The 16,601-nt window shown below is 42.7% G+C and overlaps 2 protein-coding genes across 2 annotated transcripts; one reads left to right on the plus strand and one right to left on the minus strand.

Annotated features, from left to right (window-relative positions):
* Positions 1-626: 626 nt before the first annotated feature.
* LOC100387358 (uncharacterized) lies at positions 627-1,388 on the minus strand. Its single transcript, XM_078375450.1, has one exon. The coding sequence runs from the start codon at positions 1,329-1,331 to the stop codon at positions 699-701; it is 633 nt and encodes a 210-aa protein (XP_078231576.1). The 5' UTR covers positions 1,332-1,388; the 3' UTR covers positions 627-698.
* Positions 1,389-15,395: 14,007 nt separating this feature from the next.
* On the plus strand, positions 15,396-15,927 carry LOC100394128 (keratin-associated protein 2-1-like). Its single transcript, XM_002748599.5, has one exon. It carries the CDS (start codon positions 15,460-15,462, stop codon positions 15,847-15,849), a length of 390 nt encoding a protein of 129 aa, XP_002748645.2. The 5' UTR covers positions 15,396-15,459; the 3' UTR covers positions 15,850-15,927.
* Positions 15,928-16,601: the final 674 nt, after the last annotated feature.

Here is a 16,601-nt window from a genome sequence, read left to right on the forward strand (position 1 = left end):
ATGATATGAAAGCAATAGAGGATGATACCAATGAATTCTTATGTGCAGAAAAGTTTATTAGAAAGCAGAGATGCAACAAAGCATAAGAAAGTCACACTCAGAGGAAAACAATATAACTGGATGGCTGGTTCTGGGGGCATAACATCAGTGGAATACTGGTCCGGAATTTAATGTCTACCTCACTGAGAAGGAGAATCTATTGCCTCAAAGTGATAAAGAATATGAGGAATTTAGAGGATTGGAATAATTTCATAGCTAGTGGATTACAATTAATTTATACTTGTTGCCACCACTGGAAATAAAAGAAAGCAAGGGAGGGAGTTTAAAATGAATTAGAATGTTCTCACGGAATCAGTGAAATTGTAATGGGCTCATTGGAAACATGAAGTCCATCCTATTGAATGACATCAATCCCACTCCATGTGTCCTAATGGTTAGCACAGTACAAGGGTCTACATCTGTGGGCCAGCAGTGAAGGGAGAGGTGAGCCAGAGCAAGCAGGCTCAGCAGCAAGAGGAGGCACAGCACATGGGGTGGGGGCAGGTGGAGATAACACAGATTTGACGATAGCAAGTGGTGTGGCAGGAGACTTGGCCACAGACTGGACGCAGGCGGCAGCAGGGGCAGCAGCAACTGGATTCAGAGCAAGAGGGGCGGTAGCAGCTGGGGCAGCAGCAGATGGGCTCTCAGCACACAGACTAGCAGCACTGGGGCCTGCAGCAGCTGGACACACAGCAGCTGGGGCGGCAGCAACTGGAGATGCAGCAGCTGGGGCGGCAGCAGGTGGTCCTGCAGCAGGTGGTCTGACAGCAACTGGGGCGGCAGCAGGTGGGCTGGCAGCACACAGACTGGCAGCACTGGGGCCTGCAGCAGCTGGACCCACAGCAGCTGGGGCGGCAGCACACAGACTGGCAGCACTGGGGCCGGCAGCAGCTGGACACACAGCAGCTGGGGCGGCAGCAACTGGAGATGCAGCAGCTGGGGCGGCAGCAGGTGGTCCTGCAGCAGGTGGTCCGACAGCAGCTGGGGCGGCAGCAGGTGGGCTGGCAGCACACAGACTGGCAGCACTGGGGCCGGCAGCAGCTGGACACACAGCAGCTGGGGCGGCAGCAACTGGAGATGCAGCAGCTGGGGCGGCAGCAGGTGGTCCTGCAGCAGGTGGTCCGACAGCAGCTGGGGCGGCAGCAGGTGGGCTGGCAGCACACAGACTGGCAGCACTGGGGCCTGCAGCAGCTGGACCCACAGCAGCTGGGAGCGCAGCAGGTCTCCTGGCAGAGGTCTTGGCCGCAGCCCTGGTCAGAGCACACGGAGCCACAACAGGAGTCGACCATGGTGTCAGAAGTTGGAGGATCTTGGTGGGTTTCCAGGAGAGTGAAGTTCTTGGGTTTGGAAATCTTCTGGGCCCATAGCCCCTTTTATACCCTGCTGAAGGCCCATTGCCACCACGTCATTATTTTCTTGTTATTATTTACCTGCTGTAAAGTTTAATCATGTAACTACATAATTGTGTGTTTCTAGTTAAATACTTCTAAAAAGAAAAAATAACACATTTCCTTTTCCTGCTGTGCTCCTGTGTTTCCATTGGAAACACGAATCATATTTCTTGGTCAGTGGGGTCACCTTTGTCTTTAGCCTTATGCAGTGTATTTTAAAAGCACTGGTCACATGGCTCTCATATTTTGTTTTTATATGTGACTCTCCCTCTTAACTGTAGATTGCTCTCTGCAAATCATATGGGGCAATTTTTAAAATGTAAATACATCTTTTGCTGTCAAAGAACATCCTGGTCAGATGAAATGTTGGAAAGGAATGAGAAGGAAGGATTCATTTGGGAGAAGGATGTCCCATCTATAATGAGGATGACTCTGATCCCATATGTGCTTCTTGGATGATCTGGGAGATGGTCTTGGAGATGACCACATCCCAGGGAAGTTCTAAACCCTGTGTCAGATCTTATTCCACCACTTCAAGTGAAAGTACATAGCTATGACTCATTAACTTTAAAGAGTAAATGCAGATTTTTTTCTGTATGTCTTACAGTATAGGCATTAAGAGTAGGAAGTTTTGATTTAGCAAAACTTCTTTGATCATCAAAATTACATGTAAACAATATTTAAAGGTATTAAGCCTTCAATAATATTCATCTGAGATATTCTATTGGACACTCTGTGTGTAGAACAGATAAACCCTCATCATTTTCCTGCAAGTACTTCTATAAGATAAAGGCATAGGAAACAGAATTTGGCAAAAATGAAAAAAATTACAATTATTTTTCTTAGACAGCTAAAATCAAAATCTATAGTATGTGGATAAGTTCCATACACCCTCAGTGTATGTATATTACTTGTGAAGTATTGTCTGTGTACCAGGTATTGTGCCAAATATCTTATATTTATTTCATTTTCACTCTTTAATTCAACTGTATAAGGTAGGGTACATTCTTATTAATCTTTTAGCAGAACACTCAAAAGAAGCATTAAAAAGCTAAAAGAAAGAAAAAAAAAGTGTCCAAGATTAAAAAGAAGGTAAGCTTAATATGTCTTAGTGTAGCTAAGAAAGGGGTAGAGCATAAAATTTACAAGGCTTGCTGAAACTGTTTCATCTTCTTGGAATGTTTCTTCTCTTTTGTCCACTCTGCAAACTCCTACTCATGTCAAAACCCGGTTAAAATATTTCCTCCTCAGTAATACCTTTCCTGATAAGCTACCCCATTAATGTATCATTATTTCCTGTCTTGTGCTCATAATTTGACACATTCTAGTCTATTTATAATCATTTACTCCTGACATTCCTCCATGGGCGTGGGCTATGGCATTTATTCTTGTTACCATGATACTCAGCATGGAGGACACTGGTGTTAATGTTTGTTGAGTCAATGAAGGCTTTTTGGTGACATAGAAGAATATAGGGTCCTTTCAAAATGTATATATCTTTTGATTTCCAAACAAAGAGATCAGAGTTTCATTTCTGGAAAACAAACTTACTTATATGGTAAGTAACGTGTCCCCAGTAAATAGCATATGTGGAAAGTTGTGGAAGTTAGGATTCCATTTATAGAATGAGACATGTTTATAGATAACCAGGAATACCATGTCATCCCATTGTGGAAGGGAAAAGAGAGGGTGAGACAGAGAAAGAGGGAGCCAAACTCATCCTTTTATAAGGAACCCAGTCTCGTGATAAAAACATTAATTCACTCATGAGGGTGGCGTCACCATGACCCACATATCTCCTGTGAGGCCCCCCCACCAACACTGCTTGGAAATCAAGTTTCCAGCACATGACCTTTGAGGGACACATTCAAACCATTGCATTCCACCCTTGGCCCCCCAAATCCATGTCCTTCTCATATGCAATATATATTCAATAGTCCCAAAGTCTTAACTTGTTCCAGCACCAACTTAAAAAGTCAAAATGTAAATCTAAGTCTCATCTAAATCTGATATGAGTGAGATTCAAACCAGGACTTATCCTGAGGCAAATTCTCCTTCATATGTGAACCTATTAAAGAAGTTACCTAGTTCCAAAATACAACAGTGGGACAGGCATAGGACAGACATCCCTATTTCAAAAGGGAGCAACAGGAAAGAAAAAAGGGTAACTGGCCCCAGGTGAGTCCGACAGGGAAAACAGCGTTAAATCTTAAGACTGCAACTGCAGAATAACCTTTGACTCCGTGTGCTCTCTTGGACATGCCTACCATGGGGCAGGGCTGCCTGGGGGTCTTGGTGTCAGGCCCCAAAGGCCCTCAGACAGCCTTGCTCCATGACTTTACTGGGCTCAGTCCATGCAGCAGCTGTTTGATTGGTGTCTCTGCCTGTAGCTCTCTCAGGCTAGTATTGCAGGCTGATAGTTCTATAGTTCTAGGGTCTCAGTGGCTGCTCTGACCCCTAGTTCCCTGAGCATGGTCCTAGGAGGAGCTCTCTGCAGTGGCTACACCCCTGTGACAGGTGTCAGAAACATCCTTTGATACCTAGGTGGAGAGCACCATGGTCCCACAACTCCTGCAGTCTGTGTGTTTACAGTCAGTACTATGTGAATGCCACCAAGACTCACAGTTTGTGCCCTCTGCAATGGCAGCACAAGTCTCATCTAAGCCCACTTTAGCCACAACTGGAGCAGCCAAGGGCATTGTGGTAGAATGTGGAGAGTACCAAGCCCTTTCTGATCTCAAGATTCTCATATTTGTAGCCTGTGATGGGAGGGACAGCTTCAAAGATCTCTGAAATGCCTTCAGAGTCATTCTCCCATTGATTTGATAAATGACACCTAGCTTCCTTCTATTTGTATCAACCCTTATATCAAAGCATCACTTGGCCACATCCTTGCATGCTTTTTCATTCTTTATATGGCCAGGCTGCACATTTTCTGCATCTTTATGTTCTGTTTCCCTTTTAACTATGAATTCCATCTTTAAATCATTTATTTCCTCTTATATTTTACCATATGCTGTTCAAAGATGCCATGCAGCTCCTTCAACATTTTTCCTAGAAATTTCTTTTCCCCATATACTGGTTCATCTTTCTTGAGCTCTGCCTTCCATAAAGCCCTCGAACATGAGCATAATTCAATCAAGTTCTTTGACACTTTGTAACAAGCATGGCCTTTACTCCAGTTTCCAATTCTTCTTCCTCATTTCCATCTGAGATCTCATCAGAATAGTCTCTAGTGTCCATATTTCTCTCAAATTCTTGTCATGATCACCTAAATAAACTGTAAGAAGATTCAGACTTTCCCTACTGCTGTTCTTTTCTCCCAAGCCCTGATCAGAATCACCCTTAATGCTCTGTTCATGGTACTACTGTAGTCCTTCCCTATCTGTGGATTTACTTTCCACTATTTCAGTTCCTTATGGTCAACCATGGTCCTAAAATATTTAATGAAAAATTCCGGAAATAAATAATTTGTAACTTTTAAATTGCATGCCATTCCGAGTTGCATGACGAAATATTATCAATCCTGCTATGTCTTGCCTGGGACAAATGTTGTTGTGTCCACACTGTATACATGACCCACCCTTTATTTTTATTTTTTATTTTATTTTTTATTGCATTTTAGGTTTTGGAGTACATGTGCAGAACATGCAAGATACTTGCATAGGTACACACATGGCAGTGTGTTTTGTTGCCTTCCTCCCCTTCACCCACATTTGGCATCTCTCCCCAGGCTATCCATCCCCAGATCCCCCCCACCAATGTCCCTCCCATATTTCCCCCAATAGACCCCAGTGTATAGTACCCCCTTCCCTGTGTCCATGTGTTCTCATTTTTCATCACCCGCCTATGAGTGAGAATATGCGGTATTTCATTTTATGTTGTTGCGTCAGTTTGCTGAGAATGATGTTCTCCAGATTCATCCATGTCCCTACAAATAACACGAACTCATCATTTTTGATTGCTGCATAATATTCCATGGTGTATATGGGCCACATTTTCCCAGTCCAGTCTATCATCAATAAGCATTTGGGTTGGTTCCAGGTCTTTGCTATTGTAAACAGTGCTGCAATGAACATTTGTTTGCATGTGTCCTTATAGTAGAATGATTTATAGTCCTTTGGATATACCCAGTAATGGGATTGCTGGGTCAAATGGAATTTCTATTTCTAGGTCCTTGAGGAATAGCCACACTGTCTTCTACAATGGTTGAACTAATTTACACTCCCACCAACAGTGTAAAAGTGCTCCTATTTCTCCACATTCTCTCCAGCATCTGTTGTCTCCAGATTTTTTAATGATCGCCATTCTAACTGGCGTGAGATGGTATCTCAATGTGGTTTTGATTTGCATCTCTCTAATGACCAGTGATGATGAGCATTTTTTTCATATGTTTGTTGGCCTCATGTATGTCTTCTTTTGCAAAGTGTCTGTTCATATCCTTTGCCCATTTTTGAATGGGCTTGTTTGTTTTTTTCCTGTAAATCTGTTTGAGTTCTTTGTAAATTCTGGATATCAGCCCTTTGTCATATGGGTAAACTGCAAAGATTTTTTTCCCTTTCTGTTGGTTGCCAATTCACTCTAGTGACTATTTCTTTTGCCATGCAGAAGCTGTGGAGTTTCATTAGGTCCCATTTGTCTATTTTGGCTTTTGTTGCTTTTGGTGTTTTGGTCATGAAGTCCTTGCCTACTTCTATGTCCTAAATGGTTTTGCCTAGATTTTCTTCTAGGGTTTTTATGGTGCCAGGTCTTATGTTTAAGTCTTTAATCCATCTGGTGTTAATTTTTGTATAAGGTGTCAGGAAGGGGTCCAGTTTCTGCTTTTAGCACATGGCTAGCCAGTTTTCCCAACACCATTTATTAAACAGGGAATCCTTCCCCCATTGCTTGTTTTTGTCAGGTTTATCAAAGATTGTATGGTTGTAGATATGTTGGGTTGACTCCGATGCCTCTGTTCTGTTCCATTGGTCTATATCTCTGTTTTGGTACCAGTACCATGCTGTTTTGATTACTGTAGCCTTGTAGTATAGTTTGAAGTGTGGTAGTGTGATGTCTCCCGCTGTGTTCCTTTTGCTTAGAATTGACTTGGCTATGCGGGCTCACTTTTGGTTCCATATTAAATTCATGGCGGTTTTTTCCAGTTCTGTGAAGAAAGTCAATGGTAGCTTGATGGGGATAGCATTGATTCTGTAAATTACTTTGGGCAGTATAGCCATTTTAACGATATTAATTCTTCCCTACCATGAACATGGAATGTTTCTCCATCTGTTTGTGTCCTCTCATTTCGTTGAGCAGTGGTTTGTGGTTTTCCATGAAGAGGTCCCTTATGTTCCTTGTAAGTTTTATTCCTAGGTATTTTATTCTTTTTGTAGCAATTGTGAATTGCTGTTTGTTCTTGATTTGGCTCTATTTAAGTCTGTTATTGGTGTAGACGAATGCTTGTGATTTTTGCACATTGATTTTATATCCTGAGACTTTGCTGAAGTTGCTTATCAGTTTCAGGAGTTTTTGGGCTGAGGCGATGGGGTCTTCTAGGTATACTATCATGTCATCTGCAAATAGAGACAATTTGGCTTCCTCCTTTCCTATTTGAATGCCCTTTATTTCTTTTTCTTGCCTGATTGCTCTGGCTAGAACTTCCAGTACTATATTGAATAGGAGTGGTGAAAGAGGGCATCCTTGTCTAGTGCTGGATTTCAAAGGGAATGCTTCCAGGTTTTGCCCACTAAGTATGAAATTGGCTGTTGGTTTGCCATAAATAGCTTTTATTATTTTGAGATACCTTCCATCAATACTGAGTTGATTGAGGATTTTTAGCATAAAGGGCTGTTGAATTTTGTCAAAGGCCTTCTCTGTGTCAATTGAGATAATCATGTGGTTTTTGTTTTTGGTTCTGTTGATGTGGGAATTACGTTTATAGACTTGTGTATGTTGAACCAGCCTTGCTTCCCCGGGATGAATCCTACTTGATCATGATGGATAAGCTTTTTGATGTCCTGTTGCAATTGGCTTGCCAGTATTTTATTGAAGATTTTTGCATCTACGTTCATCATGGATATTGGCCTGAAGTTTTCTTTCCTTGCTGAGTCTGCCGGGTTTTGGTATCAGAATGATGTTGGTCTTATAAAATGATTTGGGAAGGATTCCCTCTTTTTGGATTATTTGGAATAGTTTCAGAAGGAATGGTACCAGCTCCTCTTTGTGTGTCTGGTAGAATTCGGCTGTGAACCCATCTGGACCTGGGCTTTTTTTGTGTGGTAGGCTCTTAATTGCTGCCTCGACTTCAGACCTTGTTATTGGTCTATTCGTAGTTTCGGCTTCTTCTTGGTTTAGGCTTGGAGGACACAGGGTGTCCAGGAATTTATCCATTTCTTCCAGGTTTACTAGTTTATGTGCATACAGTTGTTTGTAATATTCTCTGATGAGGGTTTGAATTTCTGTGGAATCTGTGGTGATTTCCCCTTTATCGTTTTTTATTGCATCTATTTGGTTGTTTTCTCTTTTCTTTTTTATTAATCTGCCTAGTTGTCTGTCTATTTTGTTGATCTTTTCAAAAAACCAGCTCTTGGATTTATTGATTTTTTGAAGGGTTTTTTGTGTCTCAATCTCCTTCGGTTCTGCTCTGATCTTAGTTATTTCTTGTCTTCTCCTAGGTTTTGAGTTTTTTTATCTTGCTCCTCTAGCTCTTTCAATTTTGACGATAGGGTGCCAATTTTGGATCTCTCCATTCTCCTCATATGGGCACTTATTGCTATATACTTTCCTCTAGAGACTGCTTTAAATGTGTCCCAGAGGTTCTGGCATGTTGTGTCTTCGTTCTCATTGGTTTCAAAAAACTACTTTATTTCTGCCTTCATTTCATTGTTTAGCCAGTCAACATTCAAGAGCCAGTTGTTCAGTTTCCATGAAGCTGTGCGGTTCTGAGTCAGTTTCTGAATTCTGCATTCTAACTTGATTGCACTATGGTCTGAGAGACTGTTTGTTATGTTTTTAGTTGTTTTGCCTTTGCTGAGGAGTGCTTTACTTCCAATTATGTGGTCAATTTTAGAGTAGGTGTGATGTGGTGCTGAGAAGAATGTATATTTTGTGGATTTGGGGTGGAGAGTTCTGTAAATGTCTATCAGGTTTGCTTGTTCCAGGTCTGAGTTCAAGTCCTGGATATCCTTGTTAATTTTCTGTCTGGTTGATCTGTCTAATATTGACAGTGGAGTGTTAAAGTCTCCCACTATTATTGTGTGGGAGTCTAAGTCTCCTTGTAAGTCATTAAAAACTTGCTTTATATATCTGGATGCTCCTGTATTGGGTCCATATATATTTAGGATCATTAGCTCTGCTTGTTGTATTGATCCTTTGCCATTATGTCTCTTTTGATCTTTGTTGCTTTAAAGTCTATTTTATCAGAGATGAGAATTGCAACTCCTGCTTTTTTTTTTTTCCTCTCCATTTGCTTGGTAAATTTTCCACCATCCCTTTATTTTGAGCCTTTGTGTATCCTTGCATGTGGGATGGGTCTCCTGGATACAGCACACCGATTGGTTTTGGTTTTTTATCCAATTTGTCAGTCTATGTCTTTTGATTGGTGCATTTAGCCCATTTACATTTAGGATTAATATTGTTATGTGTGAATTTGATACTGCCATTTTGATGCTAGCTGGCTGTTTTCCCCATTAGTTGATGCAGATTCTTTATTTTGTTGATGCTCTTTAGCTTTTGGTATGTTTTTGGAATGGCTGGTACTGGTTGTTCCTTTCTATGTGTAGTGCCTCTTTCAGGAGCTCTTGTAAAGGAGGTCTGGTGGTGACAAAATCTCTGAGTACTTGCTTGTTCGCAAAGGATTTTATTTTTCTTCACTTATGAAGCTTGGTTCGGCTGGATATGAAATTCTGGGTTGAAAGCTCTTTTCTTTAATAATGTTGAATATTGGCCCCCACTGTCTTCTGGCTTGTTGAGTTTCTGCCGAGAGATCCGCTGTGAGTCTGATGGGCTTCCCTTTGTGGGTGACCCAATCTTTCTCTCTGGCTGCGCTTAGTATTTTCTCCTCAATTTCAATCCTGGTGAATCTGACAATTATGTGCCTTGGGGTTGCTCTTCTTGCGGAATATCTTTGTGGTGTTCTCTGTATTTCCTGGACTTGAATATTGGCCTGTCTTTCTAGGTTGGGGACATTTTCCTGGATAATATCCTGAAGAGTATTTTCCAGCTTGGATTCATTCTCTTCGTCACATTCAGGTACACCTATCAAATGTAGGTTAGGTCTCTTCACATAGTCCCACATTTCTTGGAGACTTTGTTCATTCCTTTTTGCGCTTTTTTCTCTAATCTTGGTTTCTCATTTTATTTCATTGAGTTGATCTTCGACTTCTGATATTCTTTCTTTTGCTTGGTCAATTCAGCTGTTGAAACTTGTTCATGCTTCATGAAGTACTCGTGTTGTGTTTTTCAGCGTTTTCAATTCACTCATATTCCTCTCTAAGTTGTCCATTCTTGTTATCATTTCCTCTAATCTTTTTTCAAGGTTCTTAGTTTCTTTGCATTGAGTTAAAACATGTTTTTTAGCTCATGGAAGTTTCTCATTACCCACCTTCTGAAGTCTGATTCCGTCATTTCATCACACTTATTCTTTGTTCAGCTTCGTTCCCTTGCTGGTGAGGAGTTTTGATCATTTGTAAGAGGCGAGGTGTTTCGGTTTTGGGTGTTTTCCTCCTTTTTGCACTGGTTTGTTCTCATCTTTGCAGGTTTATCCACCTGTCGTTTGGGTAGTTGCTGACTTTTTGATTGGGTCTCTGAATGGATGCCCAGATTGTTGATGATGAAGTATTTCTGTTACTTAGTTTTCCTTCCAACAGTCTAGCCCCTCTGCTGTACAACAGCTGAGGTCCACTCCAGGCCCTGCTTGTCTGGGATACATCTGTAGCAGCTGCGGAACAGTGAGGGATGCTACCAGTTTCTTTTTCTGCTATCTTTGTCCCATAATGATGCCTGCCAAATGTCAGTCTGATCATTCTTTTTTGAGGTGACCCTTTGGATATACAGGGGTCAGGGAGCTGCTTGAGGAGGCGGTCTGTACTTTATAGGAGCTCAAGTGCTGAGCTGTGAGCTCCATTGATCATTCAGGGCTGTTAGGCAGGTATGTTTAAGTCTGCTGCAGCAGAACTCATAAAACCCGCTTTTTTTCCTCAGATGCTCTGTCTCAGGGAGTTAGGGCTTTCTTTATGAGTATCTGTTGCACTGTCCTGCCCAGGTAGGAGGCAGTCTAGTCACTATTTGCCTGCTGAGGCTCTGCCCTGCTTCTGTGGGCTCTACCCTACTGTCTTCGGCTCTGCCCTGTTGCCGTGGGCTCCGCCCTGTTGGTGGAATCTCTCTGTTATGGCGGGTTGCCTCAGCAACAGCAGGCTGCATCAGCAGTGGGAGTGTACCTCAGTAGGGGTGGAATGCCTCAGTAATGGTGGATGCCTCTCCCCTGCCGAGCTGCACCATCCTGGGTTCAGCTGTGCCCGCAGTGAAACTCTCAACCCCAAGTGTTTCGAATTGCCATTTTGTTTGTCCCTGTGGGGGTGGGACCTGACGAGCCTGATCACCTGGCTCCCTGCCTCAGAGCCCCCCCTTTTTTTTTTAAGTTGAACCGTTGACTCTCTCCCAGGTGTTTCAGTCGCCTGCTGATAGGGCACCGGGATCTGTGTGATTTCCTGTGCAGCGACCCACTGTGCCAGCTCAAACATCACTTCCCAGGAATGTCCTGGTCTAGCTCACTGTCCAAGTCCCATTTAATAAGATGGATATGCTAATCTGCCCTCCCAAATCTCAGATTGCCAGTTTAACAGGGCACCCAGACCAGTGCGTTTTGTGCAAAGTGCCGCTGCACTGCGGGGCCAGCCAAAATGGCCATGCCAGCTGAAACAGCTGTGCTGGAGTCCCATGTCTTTCCTACACCTGGGAATTTCCCCATTCTGTGGGCAACAAAGATCCATCTGGGAATGCAGCTTGCACTGACCCTCTGCGGCTTCACTGAGAGCTGCCATCCTGAGTTGCTCCTACTGCACCATCTTCCATGACCCACCCTTTAATCCCAGAATAATTGTCTCAGTTACCAGACTGCTGCAGTATTGCAGTGTTTGTATTCAAATAACCCTCATTTTACTTAATAATGGCCCCAAAGTGCAGGCTAGACTAATTTGGTTGGCTTGGACTTTAAAAAATAATATCACTTAATGCCATTCAGTGATAAAAAATAATGAAATCATGTCTTTTGCAGCAATATGGATGGAACTGGAGGTCATTATCTTAAATGAAACAAATCAGACACAGAGAGACAAATATCACATTTTCTCATACGTGGGAGCTAAATAATGTGTACACGTGGATATAGAGAGTGGAATGATAGACCATGGGCACTCAGAAAGCTTAGAGGGTGAGAGAGGGGTTGACAATGAGAAATTACTTAATGGGCACAATTTATGTTACTCAGCTGATGGTCTGATGGATACCCTAAAAGCCCTGACTTGCCAACTATACAATCTATGCATGTAACAAATTGCACTTGTACCTCAAAACTTAAAAAATAAAATAAAATAAAATAATAAAGTGAGTTAGCTTGTCCCCAGTACATTTAGTCATAATTAAGCATAGTACCTAAAGAATGCTTCTAAGTAATAATATGATTCACTTGCAATTAGCACAATGTACATGCTGGGTTAAATATATCTTCTATAATTACATTTACCTTCCCAATTTGCCCATGAATTTTTTGGAAGATGTCATTTTTTTCTGCCTATGTCCTGAATTATATTGCATAGGTTTTCTTCTAGGGTTTTTATGGTTTTAGGTTTAAGTCTTTAATCCATCTTGAGTTAATTTTTGTATAGGGTATAAGGAAGGGGTCTAGTTTCAGTTTTCTGCATACAGCTAGCCAGTTTTCCCAACACCATTTATTAAGTAGGGAATCCTTTCCCTATTGCTTATTTTTGTCAGGTTTGTCAAAGATCAGATGGCTGTAGATGTGTGATGTTATTTCTGAGGCCTCTGTTCTGTTCCACTGGTCTATATATATCTGTTTTGGTACCATTACCCTGCTGTTTTGGTTACTGTAGCCTTGTAGTATAGCTTAAAGTCAGGTAGCAGAATGCCTTCAGCATTGTTCTTTTCGCTTAGGATTGTCTTGGGTATACAGGCTCTTTTTTGGTTCCATATGAAATTTAAAGTAGTTTTTTTTCTAATTCTATGAAGAAAGTCAGTGGTAGTTGATGGGGATAGCACTGAATCTATAAATTACTTTTGGGCAGTATGACCATTTTCACAATATTGATTCTTCCTATCCATGAGCATTGATAACTTTCCCACCATTAGAGATGAGATAACATATTTTCCGCCTAGTATAGGAGCAGGTTAATGGCACCCAGGGGTATTCTGCAGATGATGGACCAGGGTGGATGAAGGCAGTATAGATATGGCTTGTGGGTTGTGCACCCATAAGTATTAAAAGGCATGATAATAGCACACCACAAGCTAAAACTGGTAATATAGGATGGCTACCAGGACAATGTAATATATTCTATCTCTTCAGGTAACCAGTGGAATGTGATAGTAATGTAACCAATCTCTTCAGGTAACCAGTGATACATGACTGTGATGGCAGAGTAACTCTCCATGTGGGGACCTACCCCAACCTTTAGGATGGCTGTGGGCATGTGGCATCCACAATTGGCCTTACTTACCCTATAACTGGAGTGGTAGATGCACCTGGGGCATCCTCATTTGATGGGACACACTGGGTTCAGTTTAGACACCATTCTTACTAACTAGGAAAGTGTAAAAGCCAGGAAGTATCGAAAGCATGCATCCTGGTGGTTTTCCTCTTTGGCCACTTTTGCCATTCCTCTTCCTGCCTCCCAAGCATTGACAAGAGACATAGAACTGCAGGTTGAGGCCCTGGCTAAACATAGGGCTGCAGCCTTTAATGATACTTGCCATGATATTACTCTTCTCACTGAAGAAACTGCCCACAACAGATGCATTACTGCAAAATTGCATGGCCCAGGACATCTTAACTGCCTATCAGGGCAGAACCTGTGTACTAATTAAAACTGATTTTTTTTTTACATATATTTGATTACTCTCGCAATATAACACAGGTCATGTTGGCCCCAGATACCCACATTTCTGCTATAGAATCTCTATCTTATGACCCTGAAACCACATGGTTTAATCAACTCCCAAGCACTTGGAAAAACTTTCTATATAGTATGATTATTGCTACAATCATTTTTCTTTTTTGTTGTAGTAGTTTGTATTGCTGCTGCAACATCTGGTTGCAATGTTCCTCTGCATACCCTGGCCCAAGGAAATTCTCAGAAGAATGGTGTTATTAGAATGTAAAGGCTATTCAAGGGTGTGCTGGTGTGGAGGGTATGGCAGACATACCTGGCAGCAACAACTTAACTTAATACCTTGAGAATGACCCTAAAGTCAAAGAAGAATGTATGCTTGGAGTTCTGACCTAAGGATTGGGAGTGGCCAACCTGAAGATCCAGCCCTTATCTGTGAAGGACATTTGACTCCCCAGACCAAGGTTAGAACACAGGTCATACCGGGGATTGAGGTCCTTGTTTCGGATTAAATGGAGATTGTTCGGTGGAGGGTTCTAAGTGAAAATGCTATATGAACTGCATGCTTTTTAAATATGGTAACCGTTCACCTGTCCAGCCACTGCCACTGTATGTTAAGTTCCCCTAAAAAAACCTGTGTCATGTTAGCTGTCTTCAGGCCTCTTCTCCAGCCTCTCAGATACATTGCCATCCTTACTGGAGTCAATAGGGGTCCAGGACGACAATTTGTCATCTGTGCAAAACATTTCCCTAATTCTCTTCCAGCACCATTTCTAACCTTGCTGCTAAAATGAAAGTTCATTTAAAAAAAAAAAATTTTTGTTGAATACATATAAATTTAAGAGGTACAAATGCAGCATTGTGACATGGATGTATTGCAGAGTGGCATGGACTTCTACTTTAATACATGTTTTCTTTCCTGTCTAAAGACCATGGTTCACTGAACCCTATAAGCAGAAAACTCGTAGTATAGGCTACTTACTGAAGATTGAGGATACCTTGACCTCGGACCCTCAGATGGTGACCTCATGTGTGACCTTGGTAAACTCTCAGGACCTCAGCTGTAGAGTGAGGGCATAGGCTGACATATTCTCCACAGTCCCTTCCCGGACTCTACAAATGCAATAATTAATTCCAAATAAATTACAAAGATAATAGTTGCAATACATCCTTGAAGAGGCTTACAATCAAGGTAGAAGTTGAGTTTGGATTGGAAGGATGAGGAGGGCATTTCAGGTGAATGACGAGACGGCAAAACCAAGGCAGGAAAGCCCAGGTCCTAGTCAGGGGAGAGTGACCACACCAGTGAGCAGGGATCTGCCTTCTGTGTGGTCCCTGCTCACATGAAAAACCACAAGCCTGCCTTCAAGTGAGTCATAGAAGGAGCTATCTGTGAGGCAGGTGACTACTGGTCTGCACTAGGGTAATGCTATTAGCCTGCTACCATCATGCCCACGTGCATTAATAAGGAAAGTCATTGCTTGAGTGGTGTTGATGAGAGTCTTTGAAAACAAGAAATAACATAGTAATTTTAGCACCAAAGGGCAAAGTGATTAGACACTAATCTAGTTTAGAAAACACATTCTTTTCTTTTTTATGGGTTAGGAATATTTCAAGGGAAAATTAGTCGGAATTAAATCCAATGTCTAATTTGGTAAGGATAAACAATAAAAGACAAGGAAGGAATATTTGTGGTGTATGTACATGAATAGGTATGAGGTGAAGAGTGACCAAAAATACCAGTCGTCAACGTTAAATCTTCACTTAATTGGCCAGAAGAGGCACAAGAAAAATGACCGTGTGCCCAGGGGTCATCATCACCTGGCCAGGGTATATAAAGAGCCCAGAGGGGGAAGAGGACATTCACACCTGAGAACAACCAGCTCCTCTCAACAGCCCTCCCCACACCAGCCTCAGACAACACCATGTACGGCTCCTGCTGCGGACCCACCTTCTCCTCCCTGAGCTGCGGGGGAGGCTGCTGCCAGCCCTGCTGCTGCCGCGACCCCTGCTGCTGCCGCCCCGTGACCTGCCAGACCACCGTGTGCCGCCCAGTGACTTGCGTGTCCCGCTGCACGCGCCCCATCTGCGAGCCCTGCCGCCGCCCAGTGTGCTGCGACCCCTGCTGCCTGCAGGAAGGCTGCTGCCGCCCCATCACCTGCTGCCCCACGTCGTGCACCTCTGTGGTCTGCAGGCCCTGCTGCTGGACCACCACCTGCTGCCAGCCTGTGTCAGTGCAGTCCCCCTGCTGCCGGCCCCCCTGCGGCCAGCCGGCCCCTTGCAGCACCACCTGCAGGACCTCCCCCTGCTGCTGAGACCCCACTGTCCTCACAGAACAATACACTGGAGCCTAAACATTGATTTGATGTTTTAATAAAGTTAAAAGAAAAACATATTTTTTTCACAAGGTGACAATAGTTATTTTTACATCTTACCATCTGGATACAGCCTGATATAAGCAGATGTTCATTACCATGCTCAGCCAAATTTCAGGTGTCTACATCAGCCTTAGTCGTCATGGATAGTAAATTGACCTTTAAGAATCTCTGGAGTCACTGGGAGGCTGAGGCAGGTGGATCACGAGGTCAGGAGATGGGAGATGGAGACCAGCCTGGCCAACATGGTGAAACCCTGTCTCTACTTAAAAACACAACACATTAGCTGGGTGTGGTGGCATGTGCTGTAATCCCAGCTACTCAGCAGGCTGAGGCAGGAGAATCACTTGAACCCAGGAGGGAGAGGTTGCAGTGAGCCAAGATTGCGCCACTGCACTACAGCCTGGGTGACAGACCGAGATTCTGTCTCTAAAAAATAAAGAAGTAAAACAAAGAAACAAAAAGAATTCCTGGAGTGGACTTTGCAAGCAAATTCTACAATCTGATGGTTTTTGCTGCTTAAACTGTCACCATTGCCAATAAACTAATTTTTCCTGGCATAGCAAACTGTCCTGCTCCCTAATTTGTTCATTAGTGTATGTTTATTAGTGTACACAGATAAGCAAGATTTTGGAATCTGCACAAGGGAACCAAAGCTCAACCTAAGCAAAACTTTATCCATAGAAATCCCA

This window comes from Callithrix jacchus, chromosome 5 (genome assembly GCF_049354715.1).
Source record: "Callithrix jacchus isolate 240 chromosome 5, calJac240_pri, whole genome shotgun sequence".
Taxonomy (NCBI): Eukaryota; Metazoa; Chordata; class Mammalia; order Primates; family Cebidae; genus Callithrix; species Callithrix jacchus.